This window comes from Protobothrops mucrosquamatus, unplaced genomic scaffold, assembly GCF_001527695.2.
Source record: "Protobothrops mucrosquamatus isolate PMUCROS unplaced genomic scaffold, P.Mucros_1.0 scaffold2243, whole genome shotgun sequence".
Classification (NCBI taxonomy): Eukaryota; Metazoa; Chordata; class Lepidosauria; order Squamata; family Viperidae; genus Protobothrops; species Protobothrops mucrosquamatus.
In genome coordinates this window covers 21730-39215 of record NW_015388332.1, presented here as the reverse complement: position 1 = coordinate 39215, position 17486 = coordinate 21730, and the positions used below count along the sequence as shown (strand labels likewise).

General features: G+C 42.8%; 1 protein-coding gene across 2 annotated transcripts in view; it reads right to left on the bottom strand.

Moving 5' to 3' along the window:
• PIAS2 (protein inhibitor of activated STAT 2) overlaps positions 1-17486 on the bottom strand; it is a 39916-nt gene that overhangs the window by 20650 nt on the left and 1780 nt on the right. For both annotated transcript variants that reach the window (XM_029285780.1, XM_015824467.1), the window contains exons 2-6: positions 10799-11273; positions 7875-7959; positions 5061-5111; positions 4859-4949; positions 166-300 (exon numbers count right to left, since the gene is read on the bottom strand). In XM_029285780.1, coding sequence (XP_029141613.1) covers positions 166-300; positions 4859-4949; positions 5061-5111; positions 7875-7959; positions 10799-11273 — 837 coding nt within the window. The remainder of the gene's footprint in view (positions 1-165; positions 301-4858; positions 4950-5060; positions 5112-7874; positions 7960-10798; positions 11274-17486) is intronic.

Below are 17486 nucleotides of genomic sequence, written 5' to 3'. Positions count from 1 at the left end.
TACACATCCCACCTCCTTCCTTTCCTCATCCTTCGGACGCAGTCTGGGGGCGAAACTTGGCAACTTTAAGAGGGGTGGATTTCAATTCCCAGAATTCCCCAGCCACATTTTTCTTTAAGAAAAAGGAAGAAGAAAAAAAGACTGAAAAGACAGCTTACAGTTTACCTTTCCAATTTCAGATGTCCAGGATATAGAAATCTGGTTTGGCACCGCAGAGGAAAGTCTAACTAATGACGTAATATTCAAGGGACGTCCAGGCCGTTTCTGTTCAATTCCGTTTTTAGGTGGAGGCGCGTAGCCCTGAAAAACACAGCATTTTCCCCCATTCTTTATTTTCCTGTAGGGATTTATTTTTAGCCCGCCTTTATTATTTTTATAAATAACTCAAGGCAGCAAATGTTATCTAATGCAGGGGTCCCCAACCCCCCTGGTCCGTGGACCAGTACCGGGCCACAGCATGCCACCAACCGGTCCGCACAAACAAGCAAAGCCCCGTCCGCGGGATGCAGGCAGCACACAAAACCACACATCCTCCGGTCCGCGGAATAACCTCTCTCCATTGAACCGGTCCCTGGTGCCCAAAAGGTTGGAGGGCCTCTGCTCTAGGGCCTATCTGAACATCAGTGTAGTAATTTAAGGGAATCAATTTGTTTGCTTCCAGTAGTTTCACTAACACCTGCAACCCACATTTTGCATCTAGCTTGGTGACACTTAATTATGAGTGTGTTTACTTAGAAGTCACTCACTGCAGCCATGCAGGAATGTGCTTGTTAACCAGGGCTGTATAGAGGTTGCAGCTTCCGGAGAACATGAATTGGATCACACTTGGTGCCTGCTTGGCTAGCTTATGACTCAGTGCGTTGTGTAAACCAGGGGTCCCCAAACCCCGGTCTGTGGACTAGTACCGGGCCGCAGCATGCCAGCAACCGGTCCGCACAAACAAGCAAAGCCCCATCCGCGGGATGCAGGCAGCACACAAAACCACACACACACACTCCGGTCCGCGGAAAATCCTCTCTCCACGGAACCGGTCCCCGAAAAGTTGGGGGCCTCTGATCTAATGCTCCTTTGTCCTTCTGTTTTGTCGGATAGAGGCCATAGCATAATTTATCTAAAATTATGAAAGGGTTCAACTGACTCTCGCAGAAGCATTAAGCGTGCGCTTCGTTCTTTCTAGCTATTTGCTACAAAGCTGAGTGAATCTATCCCCCTGGAGCTCATTCCCACATCAAGCAAGACGGTTCTTGTGACTCAATGACATATTTGGGGACAGTAAAAAGGCCACCTGGAGTTACAAGGGGATTCAAAACACCATTATCACAGGTTATAGCAGTGGTTCTCAACCTTTTTAATGCCGCGACACCAACCGATCGTAAGTCGAGGACTAAACCGGTCGTAAGTCGAGGACTAAACCGGTCGTAAGTCGAGGACTAAACCGGTCATAAGTCGAGGACTAAACCGGTCATAAGTCGAGGACTAAACCGGTCGTAAGTTGATGACTACCCAACCGGTCGTAAGTCAAGGACTTTCCCTGCCCGGGAGCGCCGCGCATGCGTGGTTCCGCCCCCTGCACCAGCAGAGGCGTAGCTGGCAAGCGGCAGAGACGGAGCCGGCCGACCACCAGCTGGCCCAGCCCAAGGGAGGTAAGGCACCCGCTGGAAAAGGGGGGAAAAAATGGACAAAAAAAATGGCGGACAGTCTTGCTTGGCGACCCCCGTGAAATGGTCGATCGACCCCAAATGGGGTCCCGACCCACAGGTTGAGAACCACTGGGTTATAGGCAGCCCTGGAACTGTCTCCTTCTAGCCCTTTTCTTCTCAAGAAGTAGAAAAGGAAAACTAGAACGAGAAGTGCAAAGATGTTCAGTTATTTTTTTGCAAATACAGGTAGCCATAACTGGCCACAATTGAGTCCCAAAATTCTGTTGCTAAGTGAGGCCGTTGTTACGTGAATTTCACCCCATTTTACAACCCCTCTTGCCACAGTTCTTTTTTTAAAAATAAATAATATTTTATTAATTTTCTATTTTTACAAATCGTAAGTGCCGAGTAAACAACGTGGTGTCTGGATCCCTTTTTTAAAAAACTTAATAATACACATTACATTCCTAATCTTTACCCCTCTTTTTTCCGGCCAATGATAAACTACATCCCATATTTAAAATGATCTTATGTATTCTTTTTCTTTATCCTTCAGTATCGATCTGTCCATTTCTACACATTCCGGGGTTTTTCTTGTTCATCTCTACTTCAGGTAACGTTTCTCCATTTTTTCCAGCACTAAGCAAATACAATTCTTACGGCTATTACTACATGCAACATGAAGTATATACTTCCTCGTCCTATTTTTTTCTAACATTATGCCTAATAAAAAATAGTTCCAGTTTATAACATCTTTTCTAGCCAACTCGTATCTCAATTGTATTTGCAACTGAGGCCATCTTATTATTATTGTTGACAGAGTTCTTAAGTGCATCGCTGTAGTTGTTAATAACGTGGTTGTAAAGTAAATCTGGCTTTAAAACCGACTTTGTCAGGTCACAAAAGGGAATCCCAGGACCGTCATAAATGTGAACCAGTTGCCTAGCATCTGAATTTTTATCATGTGACCCCTGGGGATGCTGCAATGGCCGTAAGTGTGAAAAATGGTAGCATTAATTTTGAACTGTCACTAAAGAAATGGTTAAGTCGAGAACTGTAAATCGCAGGATTCTTTTTTCGTTCTGTTTTCCGTTCACAGAATTTTGGACGCATTAACTGTTCTCAGAACGGATCCAAATATTCCAGCAGGCAATCTACCTCAGTGTCGAAGAAACAATGATAAGATGGGCGAAAAAAATTTTTGGTTATAATATAGAATTAGAAAAATGGCAAAATTTATGGGAAAGAAACTATAAATTGACAATGTCAACTTCCTATAAAGAAAACTTATACAAAATGTTTTATAGATGGCACCTGCCACCAGCAAGATTAGCAAAAATGTTTAAAAAATATGTCAGGTAGATGTTGAAAATGTAAACACAAGTCAGGTACGTATTATCATGTTTGGTGGACATAATTATTGGGAAAAAGATACATACTTGGCTAGAAAAGATGTTAGGAGAACATGTTGATTTTAAACCTGAACTTTTTGAATTAGGTACAATGCCAAAAAAACACTAATAAACAAAGCTTATACTTGACTTTGCATGTCACAACAGCGGCAAGAATTATATTGGCGCAACACTGGAAAAACGAAGGAATACCATCAGATGAAGAAATAATTAAAAAAATACTAGAACGCGCAGAGATGGACAGACTGACTATGAGACTGAAAGAAAAAGAAGAATCAGACTATTATCAAACTTGGGATTTATTTTTACCATTGGCTGGAGGAAAGAAGAAAGGATTAGGAATTAAATATGTATTAGCATGTAAACCCTGACAGCACGTTGGTTGAAAAATTATTATTGTATGTATGGAAAAAATGAATAAAAAAAACTTATACAAAAAAAACAAATCTACATCAGTGTGTCCAACCTTGGCATCTTTAAGACCTGTGGACTTCAACTCCCAGAATTCCTCAGCCTGTTGAAGTCCACAGGTCTTCAAGATGCCAGTCTTGATCTACAGTGATGTTAAATCCAGGAGATTTAAGTACAAAGACAGAGCAACGTTCAGTTTCGGGCAGAAGAGCATTTAATTTTTTTTTCTAATATCTTATATATAAAAATGTAAATGTTTGTTTGTTCAAAACCTTAAATCTCCGAAAGTTCTTCACCGATTGCTTTGAAATTTTGACACAACGTTGCATTCGAATACGCGCGTGTTTTTATATACCTACTATTATATAGATGTTACACCTGTGACAGGTGAAAACATGTTTTTTAAAACAGCGCCATCTGTTGGACGTAAAAGCAACACACGCTACGATTTCAACTTAAGAGATTGCAATTCCCAATTCGATTGGTATTCAGGGCCAATCTTTAGAATTGTGCGGTTTAGATCTAGACATAGACACGGATTGCTTCTCACATGGACAATTATATGTTGCGTGTTCTAGAGTCGGCAAACCAGACAATCTCTCTATCTGCACAGACAATGGAACAACAAAAAAATATTGTATACCCACAAGCATTGTGAAATTAAACATATTACAAACGTGCGCTTTCTCTTTTCTTTCTTTTCCATTTAACCAGACTGAGCGTGGCCGGGGACAGCTAGTACTTTTATATATTCTTTTTAAAATGGTGAATCACCCAGAGTCGTGAACTTGAGAAGGGCACCCATACACCACGATGTAAAAAAGATGCTGAGACTCTAGAAAGAGTACAGAGAAGAGCAACAAAGATGATCAAGGGACTGGAGGCTAAAACATATAAGGAACGGTTGCTGGAATTGGGTATGTCTAGTTTAACGAAGAGAAGGACGAGGGGGGACAGGATAGCAGCCTTCCAGTATCTCAGGGGCTGCCCCAAAGAAGAGGGAGTCAAGCTATTCTCCAAAGCCCCTGAAGGCAGGACAAGAAGCAACGGATGGAAACCGATCAAGGAGAGAAGCAACCTAGAACTAAGGAGAAACTTCCTGACAGTGAGAACAATTAACCAATGGAACAACCTGCCTCCAGAAGTGGTGAATGCTCCAACACTGGAAGTTTTTAAGAAGAGACTGGACAGCCATTTGTCTGAAATGGTATAGGATTTTCTGCCTGAGCAGGGGGTTGGACTCGATGACCTCCAAGGTCCCTTCCAACTTTTTTTATTATTATTATTATTATTATTATTATTATTATTATTATTATTATTATTATTATTATTATTATTATTATTATTATTATACATTCAAATAATAAATACATCTAAATAACTCAGTAACCGTACCGGCAATGGGAAGAGCTTCCCGTTTACTTTTATGCATAAACTATTGGGGTAGTTGTCCTCTTGAGGGCAGCTCGTTTCTGCTAGGCAGAGTCTGTTTGCAAAAAAAAGGAAAAACTTGTTCAGTCAGTGAATTTCAGTCACCATTCATTCCAGCTAAGGAAGGCATTAGGGCTACGTTATCGTTAAGAAAGATGGGAATCACCTGAGTTGAACCTGCACCGTGTAATCTCTTCTGCCTCCGGGCAAAAAGTCCCTGCAGCAATGGAAACAGAAATTGAGTTTAGACAGATCTGACCTCCATCTTTCAACATGAACTTTCTCCTGGCCGGTGTTATGATCCACCGCTTCAATAAAGATCAGAGGGGCGGACACGTTTATAAAGACAAGTTTCTCCCCATATATTGCGAGTTATTTTCAGACAACGTACTAACCAGCATTCCCAGGGGCAGAAAATAAACTATGAAGAAAGTGAGGTAGGAAATCTTAGAGGACGAAGGACCACATTTATTAACACTGTCGTATTTGAAGCCAGGGGCAACTGTAACGCAAGTACCCCACGACTAACTGTGATAGGCTGTTACTCATCGTAGCTTTATTGGTGGCATGCAGGAGGCAAGATGCAAGCTAAGTGGTATTATCCAGATCTGTAGGATCCACTTTCTCGTGCATTTCTGACATTGCTGAGTAAAAACGTTCGGTAGCCAAAAGATCCGTTTGTCAGGATTAAAGTTTGGGTAATAAAACATCTGCAAGAAAACCAACAAGCTCTGAGCAATAAATCTTCTCTTCTATCGGTGAAGATCTATTTCAGCTATGGTTAAGTTTGGCACAAAAAGGACCAATCAAAATATTCAGTGACAAATGACCATTATTCCTTCCTTCTTTTTTATTAGGGCTATTGAAACTGGAGCAGAATGCTTCATCAATTTACTAGGATCGCTCGGCTTAGTATGAAGAGTTACCTGCTAAAACAGGGGTCTGTCTCCAACCGTGGCAACTTTAAATCTTGTGGATTTCAATTCCCAGAATTCCCCAGCCAGCTTTGCTGGCTGGGGAATTCTGGGAGTTGAAGTCCACATGTCTTAAAAGTTACAAAGGTTGGAGACCCCTGTACTACAAACCCTTTCTTCTAGCCCAAACAGGGTCTATACCTGTAGCGTAGGTATTAAAAAAATCAAACCAGCCTTGGGAGCAAATTAGATTTTAAAAAATGGCCCTGTGAGAACATGGGGGTCTCTTATCCAAACCACTATTCATTGTGGACAATGCAGTAGTATGAGAAATCTTGGCATTGTCTATTTTGCATGCTGGTTTTTCTAGTGATGTCCTCAACTGGACCGCAGGACTGCAAAAATAAAATAAAATAAAAATCCCACACCCCATTTAGGATAGGGACATCTGGATGAATCCTGCCTTTGTTGTCCAGCCTTAATAAGCAGCATACCCCTTTCCGAACAGCTCAAACAGAGAGAGAACGCCTACGTGTAGGATGAATTTGTTGTCATGTGTTACACATTTACAGACACTCAAGGCCATAAGCGCCAGTGGGAGGGGTAAAAATGCCCACTGGCAAAAAAAAAAAAAAAAAAAAAAAAAAAAAAAAAAAAAAAAAAAAAAAAAAAAAAAAAAAAAAAAAAAAAAAAAAAAAAAAAAAAAAAAAAAAAAAAAAAAAAAAAAAAAAAAAAAAAAAAAGAAAGAAACATCAGTGAGGATAAATAAAAATGCAAAAGGAAAGAATAAACCATCGCTGACAGATAGGAAGAAATAAAATGAAAAAAGAAAAAAAAGGAAATAGGGCCCCATTAAATGAAAGCTTGAAAAATGTTGAAGAGTCAACCGTTCCAGAGATTCTACGGCAGTCAAAGTTGTAGTGAGGGAAAATGCCTTAAAAATGGTATCAATGAAATATTCTGAGTTTGGAGGTTTTCAACATTTCCATCAGCGCGAATCTCTGAAAGCAGGATGAAAAAACAGAAAAGTTTTTGGGGATAAATAACTGTCCCTAGAGTTCAGCTTTGCTGTGTCGAGAGTGTTCACTCCTTTTGATGTATCAAAGTCTGGTTTTTTTGGACACGAGTTGTACGAGAATTGGTATAAATTAATGGTTAATTTTATTTCAATATGTACATATCACTTTTGTAAGTACATGTCCCTAACAGTGTACGCAGGTAATCATATATACATTTTTTTCTCTGACAGAAATAATGGGAGTTTCAGGTATCCCGCAAAAACAAAATATTACATGGCCTGTTAATCCAATTGTGCTTCCGTTTGAGTTCATATAATAAATATTCTATTTATTTATTAAACAGAATAGGCATTGTGTAAACCAAATCCACTAGATTTCTCTGTAAACAGTGATTGTTTTCTAGTTTAAAGTTTCAGAGGGGCAGGAATTCAGTAACATTTGAAGCATAGCCCACGGTTTCACCAACCCAATTAAGAATCCTGACCAAATTTCAGCTACGATGTACATGTCCAAAATCCAAAGCAAAAAATATTAACTATCAATTTATATGCTTTACTTCTAACAAATCTTATCACATTAGTTTTAGGGCTGCGGACACCTTTGAATATAATTCAGAAAAAAAGCAGGGGCTGGATCAACCCACTTCTGCTTTTAAGTAAACCTGCAGTCTCCCTAAAAATGGAATTAGATTTAATAAGTTGAGTTTCTTAAAGGAGCCATATTTTTCAAGGTCAGATTATGAAAAAATAACAGACTGCTTTAACAAACAGCAAAAATGTGCTGCTTTGCTTTGAATTATTTTCAAAGTATACACGTTGTTTTCAAGGTTTTATTTGCATAACAAAAATTTGAAATGTAGACTTGCAGACACTGGGGAAGGCAACTAACACAAGATAATAAACGCAAGGAAATAACAATTTTGCTTTGAGAGAACTCGCAAAATGCCCAATACCTAGCAAGTATTGGGAGATAAAATGTCTAAGGTAGGTTTTTTTCATGATATGAAACTGGGCCCAAGGAAATTCAGACCCAGCTTTCTGCTATTACCTGGAAATGCAGATTTCTCTGACTTGTTGAGGTGTTAGAGCAAAAATAAAGAACTTCTCCTGGAATCTCTGAATACTGCTCTGTACTAAAGAGAAAGAGAGAGGAAAGATTGTTGAGCTAAATGCAGGAAATCTCTTCTGACTCATACAAAACACATGGAACCATCAATGCACAGTAAAGCTTCCACACATATAACTATCAAATGTGCACTAAGTAAGAAAGCTCTAAAACTCAAAATATCTCCATCCTTTCTCAAAACCGTTGTATTTACATTCTTCAGGAACTTGATAAGTTCACAACTTTACAGTAATCATAACAGAGAATAGATTTGCACCTGAGGAGCTGATAAGTTGCAAGCAGTATTAAGAAAAAACGTTCTCTACTTACAGATGGCTAAGAAACTGTGTTGATAATAAATACCGTATTTTCCGGCGTATAAGACGACTTTCTAAACCCTGAAAATCTTCTCAAAAGTCGGGGGTCGTCTTATACGCCCGGTCGTCTTATACGCCGGAAAATACGGGTATTCTATTTTATTCCTTTACACATGTGGTTTGGCATATTACTCATCAAGGTTTCTCTCCCCCCCCCCCCTCTCGCTCAAACTCTATATTTTAACTGGAAAAGTTGGGGGTCGTCTTATATGCCCAGTCGTTTTATACGCCGGAAAATACGGTACTTAAACCACATACAGAGTTCTTTGTATCTGCTTAAGTAAGGTAGGATAAGGACTTTGAAAGACAGATCTGATATATACACCTGCTTTCCAACTATACTGTGCAATCAGCACGTTCAGAACTACGCTATTTTCAAAGTTGATTTCTAGAGCGCCCAATGTGTTTCCTCAGTTTCCCTGATCGTTTATATTCCTTTATCTCTGGATCAAAGGCTTGGCTGGGTTCACCACTTCCTCCCTATGGCCAGATAAATAAAAGTGGCCTCTGCTTCTGTTGGCATGTGTGGCTTCTGGGCTGCATTTGCCATGGCAGTTACAAAGGGCTCCGTCAACATCACAGAAGCATTTCCACATAGCAGCACGTGCCAGCCAGTGGACCCGGCAGCTGAGTCTGGGGAATCAGAAGAGGAGGAGGAGGAGGAGGAGGAGGAGGGGCTGGAGAGTTGGAGGAAGGCTCCCACGAGCTCCAGGACTTACAATCTGATGAAGAGCCTGGCCCCACCACTCGTGCTCAGGCTGAGATCCAGCTGTGCTGGGAAGCGGAGTCAGACTCTGAGGACTCACAGCTGGAAGACATCATAGAGAAAAGAAGGACTAGGGGTGACAGGATAGCAGTCTTCCAGTATTTGAGGGGCTGCCACAAAGAGGAAGGGGTCAACTTATTTTCCAAAGCATCAGAAGCAAGACTAGAAACAACGGATGGAAACTATTCAAGGAGAGAAGCAACCTGGAATTAAGGAGAAATTTCCTAACAGTGAGAATAATTAACCAGTGGAACAGCTTGCCACCAGAAGTTGTAGGTGCTGCATCACTGGAGTTTTTTTTTTTTTTTTAAAGATTGGACAGCCCCGTCTGAAATGGTACAGGGTCTCCTGCTCGAGCAGGGGGTTGGACTAGCAGACCTCCAAGGTCCCTCCCAGCTCTATTCTGATTGACTGATTGATTGATTGAATCTTGTGCAAAGAAGAGAATTGAATTAGATGATTTCCAGAGTCACTTCTAATCCTATGGCTCAGTTGGAAGAGCCTACTATAGACTAGGGAGCTTGTAGTTTTCCTGAGCAAAACCCCTGACCTTACACTCACAGACTGCTGAAAACCACAGACCCCTTTTTCCTTCACCTGTACAAAAGAAAGACTGCCTTTTCAATCCCAATCTGACAACTTTCCTCAGTTATAAGATCAGATAACATGCAGACTAAGGGAACATTGCACAGCTTCATTTGCTGCTTTATTTATAGCACTGAGAGACGTTATGCACAGGAACAATTCAAAATCCCATATTTAAATATATATATATATATATATATATATATATATATATTTTGCAATATGTATACCTATCGGCACACCATACTACAGCTATAGCTCTTTTTTTTTTAAAGGCTACCGCACTTAAAAATGGGAGTGCTGATCAGGTGGAACATATAACAATCACACAATTCTAAGTTAGTCTTTGTCTGGATTGGGAACAATAGTCAAGGCAAACCGCTTTGGCATGGAAAAAAATCAGAGAAGAGCAACTAAGATGATCCAAGGCCTGGAGACTAAAACATACGAAGAACGGCTGCGGGACTTGGGTCTGGCCAGTCTAAAGAAAAGAAGAAACAGGGGAGACGTGATAGCAGCGTTCCACTATTTGAGGGGCTGCCACAAAGGAGAGGAGGGGGTCAAGCTATTCTCCAAAGCACCAGAGAGAGAAGGACGAGAAACAATGGTTGCAAACTGACCAAAGAGAGAAGCAACCTGGAATTAAGGAGAAATTTCCTAACAGTGAGGACAATCAAGCAGTGGAACAGCTTGCCACCAGACATCGTGGGCACTCCATCGCTGGAGGTTTTCAAGAAAAGACTGGACAGTCACTTGTCTGAGATGATCTAGGTCAGGGGTAGGCAACCTGGGCTCTTTTATGACTCGTGAACTTCAACTCCCAGAATTCCTGAGCCAGCATGGGGGAACTATGGCCCCCTTGATGACTGGTGGACTTCAACTCCCAGAATTCCTGAGGCAGCCATGCTGAGGGGAAAGGGAGAGGTTTCCATGCTGGCTCAGGAATTCTGGGAGTTGAAGTCCACAAGTCATAAAAGAGCCAAGGTTGCCTACCCCTGACCTAGGTTCTCCTGCTCGAGCAGGGGGCTGGACTAGAAGACCTCCAAGGTCCCTTCCAGCTCTATTCTATTCTACGCCGCCTTATTTTCTCTGCCCTGACAAAGCCTTTGTGTCCAAGGTGTGTCTTGCAGCACACTTACCTAAGCTGGTCGGCTTTATGAGGACATCCAGCACATCGTAAAAAGGGAGATTCTTCAACTGGACGTCGGGATGCACTGGAGGGGCCGACGGGGACGGCTGCTGCATCTCAAAGCGAGGCTTGGTGTCTTGGAGCAACACTGAAGCAAGAGGAGAGGCAGGCGACTGAGGGGCGGCCGAAGTGGAAGGGGCGGGATGCAGTCCGGGCACGGCTACGTCGGGCTCCGCCGGAGAAGAGCTACTGTCCAGGTTGAAAACCGAAGACTTCAGCGCAGCCAAGTCAGAGAGGCCTTCAATTGTCCGGGGGTAGCGGCGCCTGTAGAGTTCCCGGATCTTGATCTGGACCGCTGGGCTACAGCCACTCTTCAGCAAGTGCAAAGCCCTCATGAGGAGGTCATGTTTGCGCCCGCTTTTGTTACGTCCGGCAAAACCCAGCAACACTTGCAGTTCAGACACCCGAAAACTCGATACCATATTCTAGGGAGTAACGACAGATCAAGAATATGTCAGAGGATGGGCAGTGGCAGGAGGGAGTGATAGCCCTAGGACTCAGGGGTAGGCAACCTCGGCTCTTTTATGACTCATGGACTTCAACTCCCAGAATTCCCAAGTCAGCTGTGCTGAGGGGAAAGGGAGAGGTTTCCAAGCTGAGCCATGCTGGCTCAGGAATTCTGGGAGTTGAAGTTCAGAAGTCATGAAGGGGCCATAGTTCCCCATGCTGGCTCAGAAATTCTGGGAGTTGAAGTCCACAAGTCATGAGGGGGGCATAGTTCTCCCATGCTGGCTCAGGAATTCTGGGAGTTGAAGTCCACAAGTCATGAGGGGGGCATAGTTCTTCCATGCTGGCTCAGGAATTCTGGGAGTTGAAGTCCATGAGTCATAAAAGAGCCAAGCTTGCCTACCCCTGGTCTAGACTCTAGGCCTAGGGTCTTCAAACTTGGCCCTTTTATGACTCGTGGATTTCAATTCCCAGAATTCCTGAGCCAGCCACACTGAGGGGAAAGGTTTCCAAGCTGAGCCATGCTGGCTCAGGAATTCTGGGAGTTGAAGTCCACCAGTCATAAAAGAGCCAAGGTTGCCTACCCCTTTATCTAGCCCACCCACCCCCCTCTGCTCAAGCAGGAGACCCTTGATCAGGAGTCTCAAAGCTTCGTGACTTTCAGACTCGTGGACTTCAACTCCCAGAATTCCTGAGCCAGCATGAGGGAAACTTTGGCCCCCTCGTGACTCATGGACTTCAACTCCCAGAATTCCTGAGCCAGCCTGGCTCAGCTTGGAAACCTCTCCCTTTCCCCTCAGCATGGCTGGCTCAGGAATTCTGGGAGTTGAAGTCCACGAGTCATAAAAGAGCCAAGGTTGCCTACCCCTGACCTAGGTTAAAAAGTTAAAACAAATATCGTGTTATTTACATCGTAATACGGGCAACAAAACCTTCACAATTTAGGCTGTTTTGATTTTTACCGAAATATTGAGAGTATTGCAATTGGGATGTAGTTAAAAACCCCTACTCAAAACTGCGTCTCACACATACACGGCACGCATTCCTCTCAATAACTGTGTCTTTTCATAGAGCCAGCAACGTAACCTCCACAATGATAGCGATAAAGTAAAACGGAAGCTCTGACGGAGCGACACATTTATAGCGCAGAGTTAAAAGCCCAAAAACGCTCATTTGGGTTGCTGTCCTGTTTTTTGTTGCGCAGTTTTTCAGAATTTCATAGCCACACAGGGGATCTCATAGTCACATCCATCTTCTTGTTCCAGGCAGGATATTTGTGGTTAGAGTTCAGCTCAGAGGCGTCAGTTAATCTGCACGCATTCCTTGCAACACTCAACCAGCGACTTGAGGTGGAAGTCTACTTGATAAACGCAGAAATAAATAAAACAAATGTTATCATCTCCTTAAATTTTCTCAGGGCTAAATGTAGCTACTCTTTGTCTGCCTTCGTTTATCTAAGACAGGGCTTTTCAACCTTTTCACTCATTGTACCACTTTTAGGATATGGCAACATTCAAGTACCACCAGTCACCTAGCAAGGTGTCAAAAACTTGATGACCCCCCCCCAAAAGGGAAAAAAGTGATGAAGTACAGGTAGTCCTCGACTTACAACAGTTCGCTTAGTGACTGTTCGAAGTTACAATGGCACTGAAAAAAGTGCCCCCCAAGCCACAGCCAAGCAAGACACCTGCCTGCGCACCCGGAGGCGCTCTTCCTCCTGTCCGAGGTTTCCATTGTTGTGAGCATTTCTGTTGAGGATTGGCAGTGGGGGTGGGGTGGGGGGGTGTTTGGTTTTTATTCCCCCCCATCTGCTGGGTAGTTGCAGCAGGTTTTGGTCACTTCACATGACCCTGGGACACTGTGACCGTCATAAGTATGAATCAGTTGCCAAGCATCTGAATGTAAATCACAAGACCCTGGAGAGGCTGCAACATTCCAGCTGATCGGCGCTTCTTCAGGGGTCAGCAGAAGCACCAGGATCAGCGCCGAGCTCCAGCTGGAGCCTGGCGCTGATCCTGGCCCTTCTGCTGAGCCCTAACAGCCCCGAAGCGCCGATCAGCTGGAAAGCGGCACTGATCCTGGCGCTTCCGCTGAGCCCTGACAGCCCTGCAGCTCCAGCCGTTTCCCGCTCAGGCTCGTGCAGTGCTGCCAGCGGTTCAGCTCATTCCCCTCCCCTGCTACCCCTTTTCTGGGATGGTCGCGTACCACCTGCCAGGTGCCCATGTACCACAGGTGGTACCCGTACCACTGGTTGAAAAGCCCTGTTCTAATTGATGTGATTGCTTCCAGAGACGTGTATCGTATTTTTTGTCATTGTAGTGCCGCTGTAACTTCTAACGTTTGCTAAAGGAACTGTTGTAAGTCGAAGACTGCCTGTATATGAAAGTTTTGACTGTCATTAGACTTGTCATTTTTTTTTTCTGACTTTAGTCCCCCGTATTTTCCAAGATGCCAGTCACGTGATGCCGCGCTTTACATCCGGGGTGCTTTGCGATGAAGATTCCCATCCCAAATTCCATCCTTAAGTGAGGACTATCGGTATAATAATGCATATTTACGCGACTTCTGAGCTTTATTCCTCTTGGGAGTTTGGGGACACATTTTGCTATCTTCTTGTAGAGCCCGACCTCGGCTCCACTTTGACTTTCTATTATTTGGGTTGTGTCTTGTCTTTCAATTTCAAGAGAAATTGGTGTGCAGGAATACAGGCAGCACCAATAAAGGAGAATATCTGCAGTTCAGGGTTGAAATGAGGGATTCGTGGTGCCCTCTGAGCTTGGTTGTCTTCTTGCACAAGTTTCATTACACAAACTAGGTAACATCATTGATGCTAATCCTAGCATTAGTGCTAAGGATGTTACCTAACTCGGGTAATGAAAGGTCTGCAAGAAAGCTTAGAGAGTACTAAGGATCCCTCACATGCAGCACATACTGCAACCAATTTTGGTCACCATATCACAAAAAAGATGTTCAGACCTTGGAAAAAGTTCAGAGAAGAGCAACTAAGATGATCCAAGGCCTGGAGACTAAAACGTAGGAAGAACGGCTGCAGGACTTGGGTTTGGCTAGTCTAAAGAAAAGAAGAAATAGGGGAGACATGATAGCAGAGTTCCAGTATTTGGGGGGCTGCCACAAAGAAGAGCAGGGGGTCACATTATTCACCAAAGCACCAGAGGGAAGGACGAGAAACAATGGTTGGAAACTGATCAAGGAGAGAAGCAACCTGGAATTAAGGAGAAACTTCCTGACAGTGAGGACAATTAACCAGTGGAACAGCTTGCCACCAGAAATCGTGGGTGCTCCATCGCTGGAGATGTTTAAGAAAAGCCTGGAGAGTCACCTGTCTGAAATGGTATAGGTTCTCCTGCTTGAGCAGGGGGCTGGACTAGAAGATCTCCAAGGTCCCTTCCAGCTCTATTCTATTCTATTCTATCCTATCCCATAATTCTATTCTATTCTATTCCATTCCATTCCTATTCTATGCTACTCTATTCTACTCTATTCCATTCCTATTCCATATTATTCTATTTTATCCCATAATTCTATTCTATTCTATCCTATCCCACTCCTATTCCATATTATCTATTCTTTTCTATTCTTTTCTATTCTATTCTATTCTATTCTTTCTCTATTCTATTCTATTCTATTCTATTCTTTCTCTATTCTATTCTTTCTCTATTCTATTCTACTTTAAATTCTATTCTAATTCTATTCTAAATTCTATTCTAATTTTTTTTTTACCTATCAGTAGTTCCCTTAAAGAAGCTTTGTGATTTCCCAGGATGACACCTGCATGGCCCCCTTTCACTGCTACAGCGCAATCCTGAGAAAAGTTTCACTTAATCTGAGTAGTTCTCAGCTGTTATCTGCACACCTGCAATCGCCCCCAAAACAATTTTCTCTCCAAAACATAGCATGGCCGTAACAGCACTGTGATAAATGACGAAAGAAACGAGTAGAAATATACTTTTGCAATTTCAAGTACTTTGCAATAATAACCGTCTCTTCATTTCAACCATCAAAGAAATCAGTTATACAGTGCTATTTGGTTAATCAATGCTGAACATGTCAGATTGCCGTTTAACGTTTCAAGGGAGAAATTGTCAACAAATGGAGGGAGAAACCAAAGATATAAAACGTGGGTTTTTTTTAAAAAAAATAATCTGACAGAATTCTCAATTGAATACACAAGCAGGATATTGTTAAACTGTTAACATCTTAATTTTCCTTTTTAACAGTTCTCAGGCCAATAAACTTTCCAAAGACTGTGCCATCAATTAAAATTTGAACTGAAATCAAATTAAACAGAAGATACTGGGAGAAGGGAAGGTTCTTTCAAACCATACTTGTACTTTTCTTCTTCTCTCTTTGGCCATTAATAAAAATATTTTGTATACTAAAAAGTATTGCTTTAACAAGTCAGAATAAAATCGTAACTACAAAAAGTTAGACCCTGCATATCTGCCTCCCCTCCCAAAAAAAATTAAATCAGCTTCAGGACATAAAATAAAACAAAAGTCATAAAAGTATACAAGAGGTGGAGGTGACTTATGACCCAGAATTTCTGACGCAAATCATGACAGCTGTAAATCGAGACGTCCTTGTGACAACCTGATTTTACCACCTTTTTGGCAGCGGTTGTTAAGCAAACATGGCGGTCGTTAAGCGAATCCATTCCTATGGATGTTTATGCTTGGAAACTGGCCGAAAAGACCAATTTTTGGCTAAAACAGCTGTAAACAGCATCACACGATTGCAGAATGTCGCAACTCTGAGACGGCAGGTTAAGAAGTGTGAAAAAAGCATAAATATAAATATATAAACTGGCCATAAGGCCAGCCAGTTGCCAAGCTTGCCTCGTTACTATGGGAGTTGCCACCTTGTTATCTTTGGGGTGGGGTGGGGGGTTGCATCATAATTTCAACCAGTGGCTAAGCAACCGGTCATTAAGTGAGAACTATCTATAGTTAAATCTACAAAGCACTGTTAAGACTTTGTTAACTCAAGTGACATGATCCATCGGCATTATCTTCAGCCCGGTAATCTATTATCTAACAATAATGGATTCGAAAGCAGATTGCCTATAAAAGCTTTCAGAGATTTCTTCAGGAAAGTCTCTTCACATCCAGGACTTCAAGAGCAAAACCCAGAGGTGAAAAGCCCAACCTTGCCTATTTATTTATTTTTTAAACCGTTCTCAAACAATCGATGGGGGTCGCCTCTCAAGTACATAGAGTATTAAGATACTCAGAGAGGGCCTGGTACTTTCTGTGGGTTCAATGGAGGGAAGGAAACCCAGCAGGGAAAAAGCAGAAGCTTCAGAAAAGGGCCTTTGTGAGAATGGAAGGGGGGGGGGGGGAGAAGGATGTAAGAAAGGAAGAGCAGAATTAGGATCCCAGAAGGGGTTAGTTAGGCGGATAAAGAGCACAGGAAAATAATTTGTAATAGTCCCCAAACATCCCTCTTTATCAAAGTGAGAAAGGAAGCTGTTTTTCTCGCCACCAAGAGCCTGGAATTGGAACGGACAGAGAGGCTGAGAAGGACGCAAGGGAGAAAGGCGGACTGACTGACTCCGGAGCTGCAGGGACACAAAAGCCCATCGTTCTGGGCCGCAGGGGAAGCCAAACGGAGTGAATTGCTGGTGGGAAAGGCGACCTCTAAGAATCACAACAGGAGGGGCTGCTCCGAGGAAGGTATGGGCTAGGGGGGACTTAATAAAATAGGAAGGGGGCTGATAGGGCTGACTTAAGAAATGAGGGATTAAGGGAGACGTAGGAAGCAAGGGTGTGTGTGTGATAAGGGGGACCTAAGATATAAGGGAGGGGGGGTTAGGGTGAGTTAGAAAATAAGGAGGGATTGCTAGGAGTGATTTAGGGAATAAGGGGGGGGCTGATATGGATGACCTAAGACATAAGGGAGGGGGCTTAGGGTGAGTTAGAAAATAAGGGGGGTTGATAAGAGTAACTTAGGAAATAAGGGGGGGGTTGCTAGGAGTGATTTAGGGAATAAGCAGGGGGGCTGATAGGAGTGATTTAGGGAATAAGGGAGGCTGATTAGAGTAACTTAGAAATAAGGGGGGGGCTGATAGGGGTGACCTAAGAAATGAGGGGGCTTAGGGTGAGTTAGAAAATAAGGGGGGGTTTGATGAGTAACTTAGGAAATAAGGGGGGGCTGATAGGGATGACCTAAGA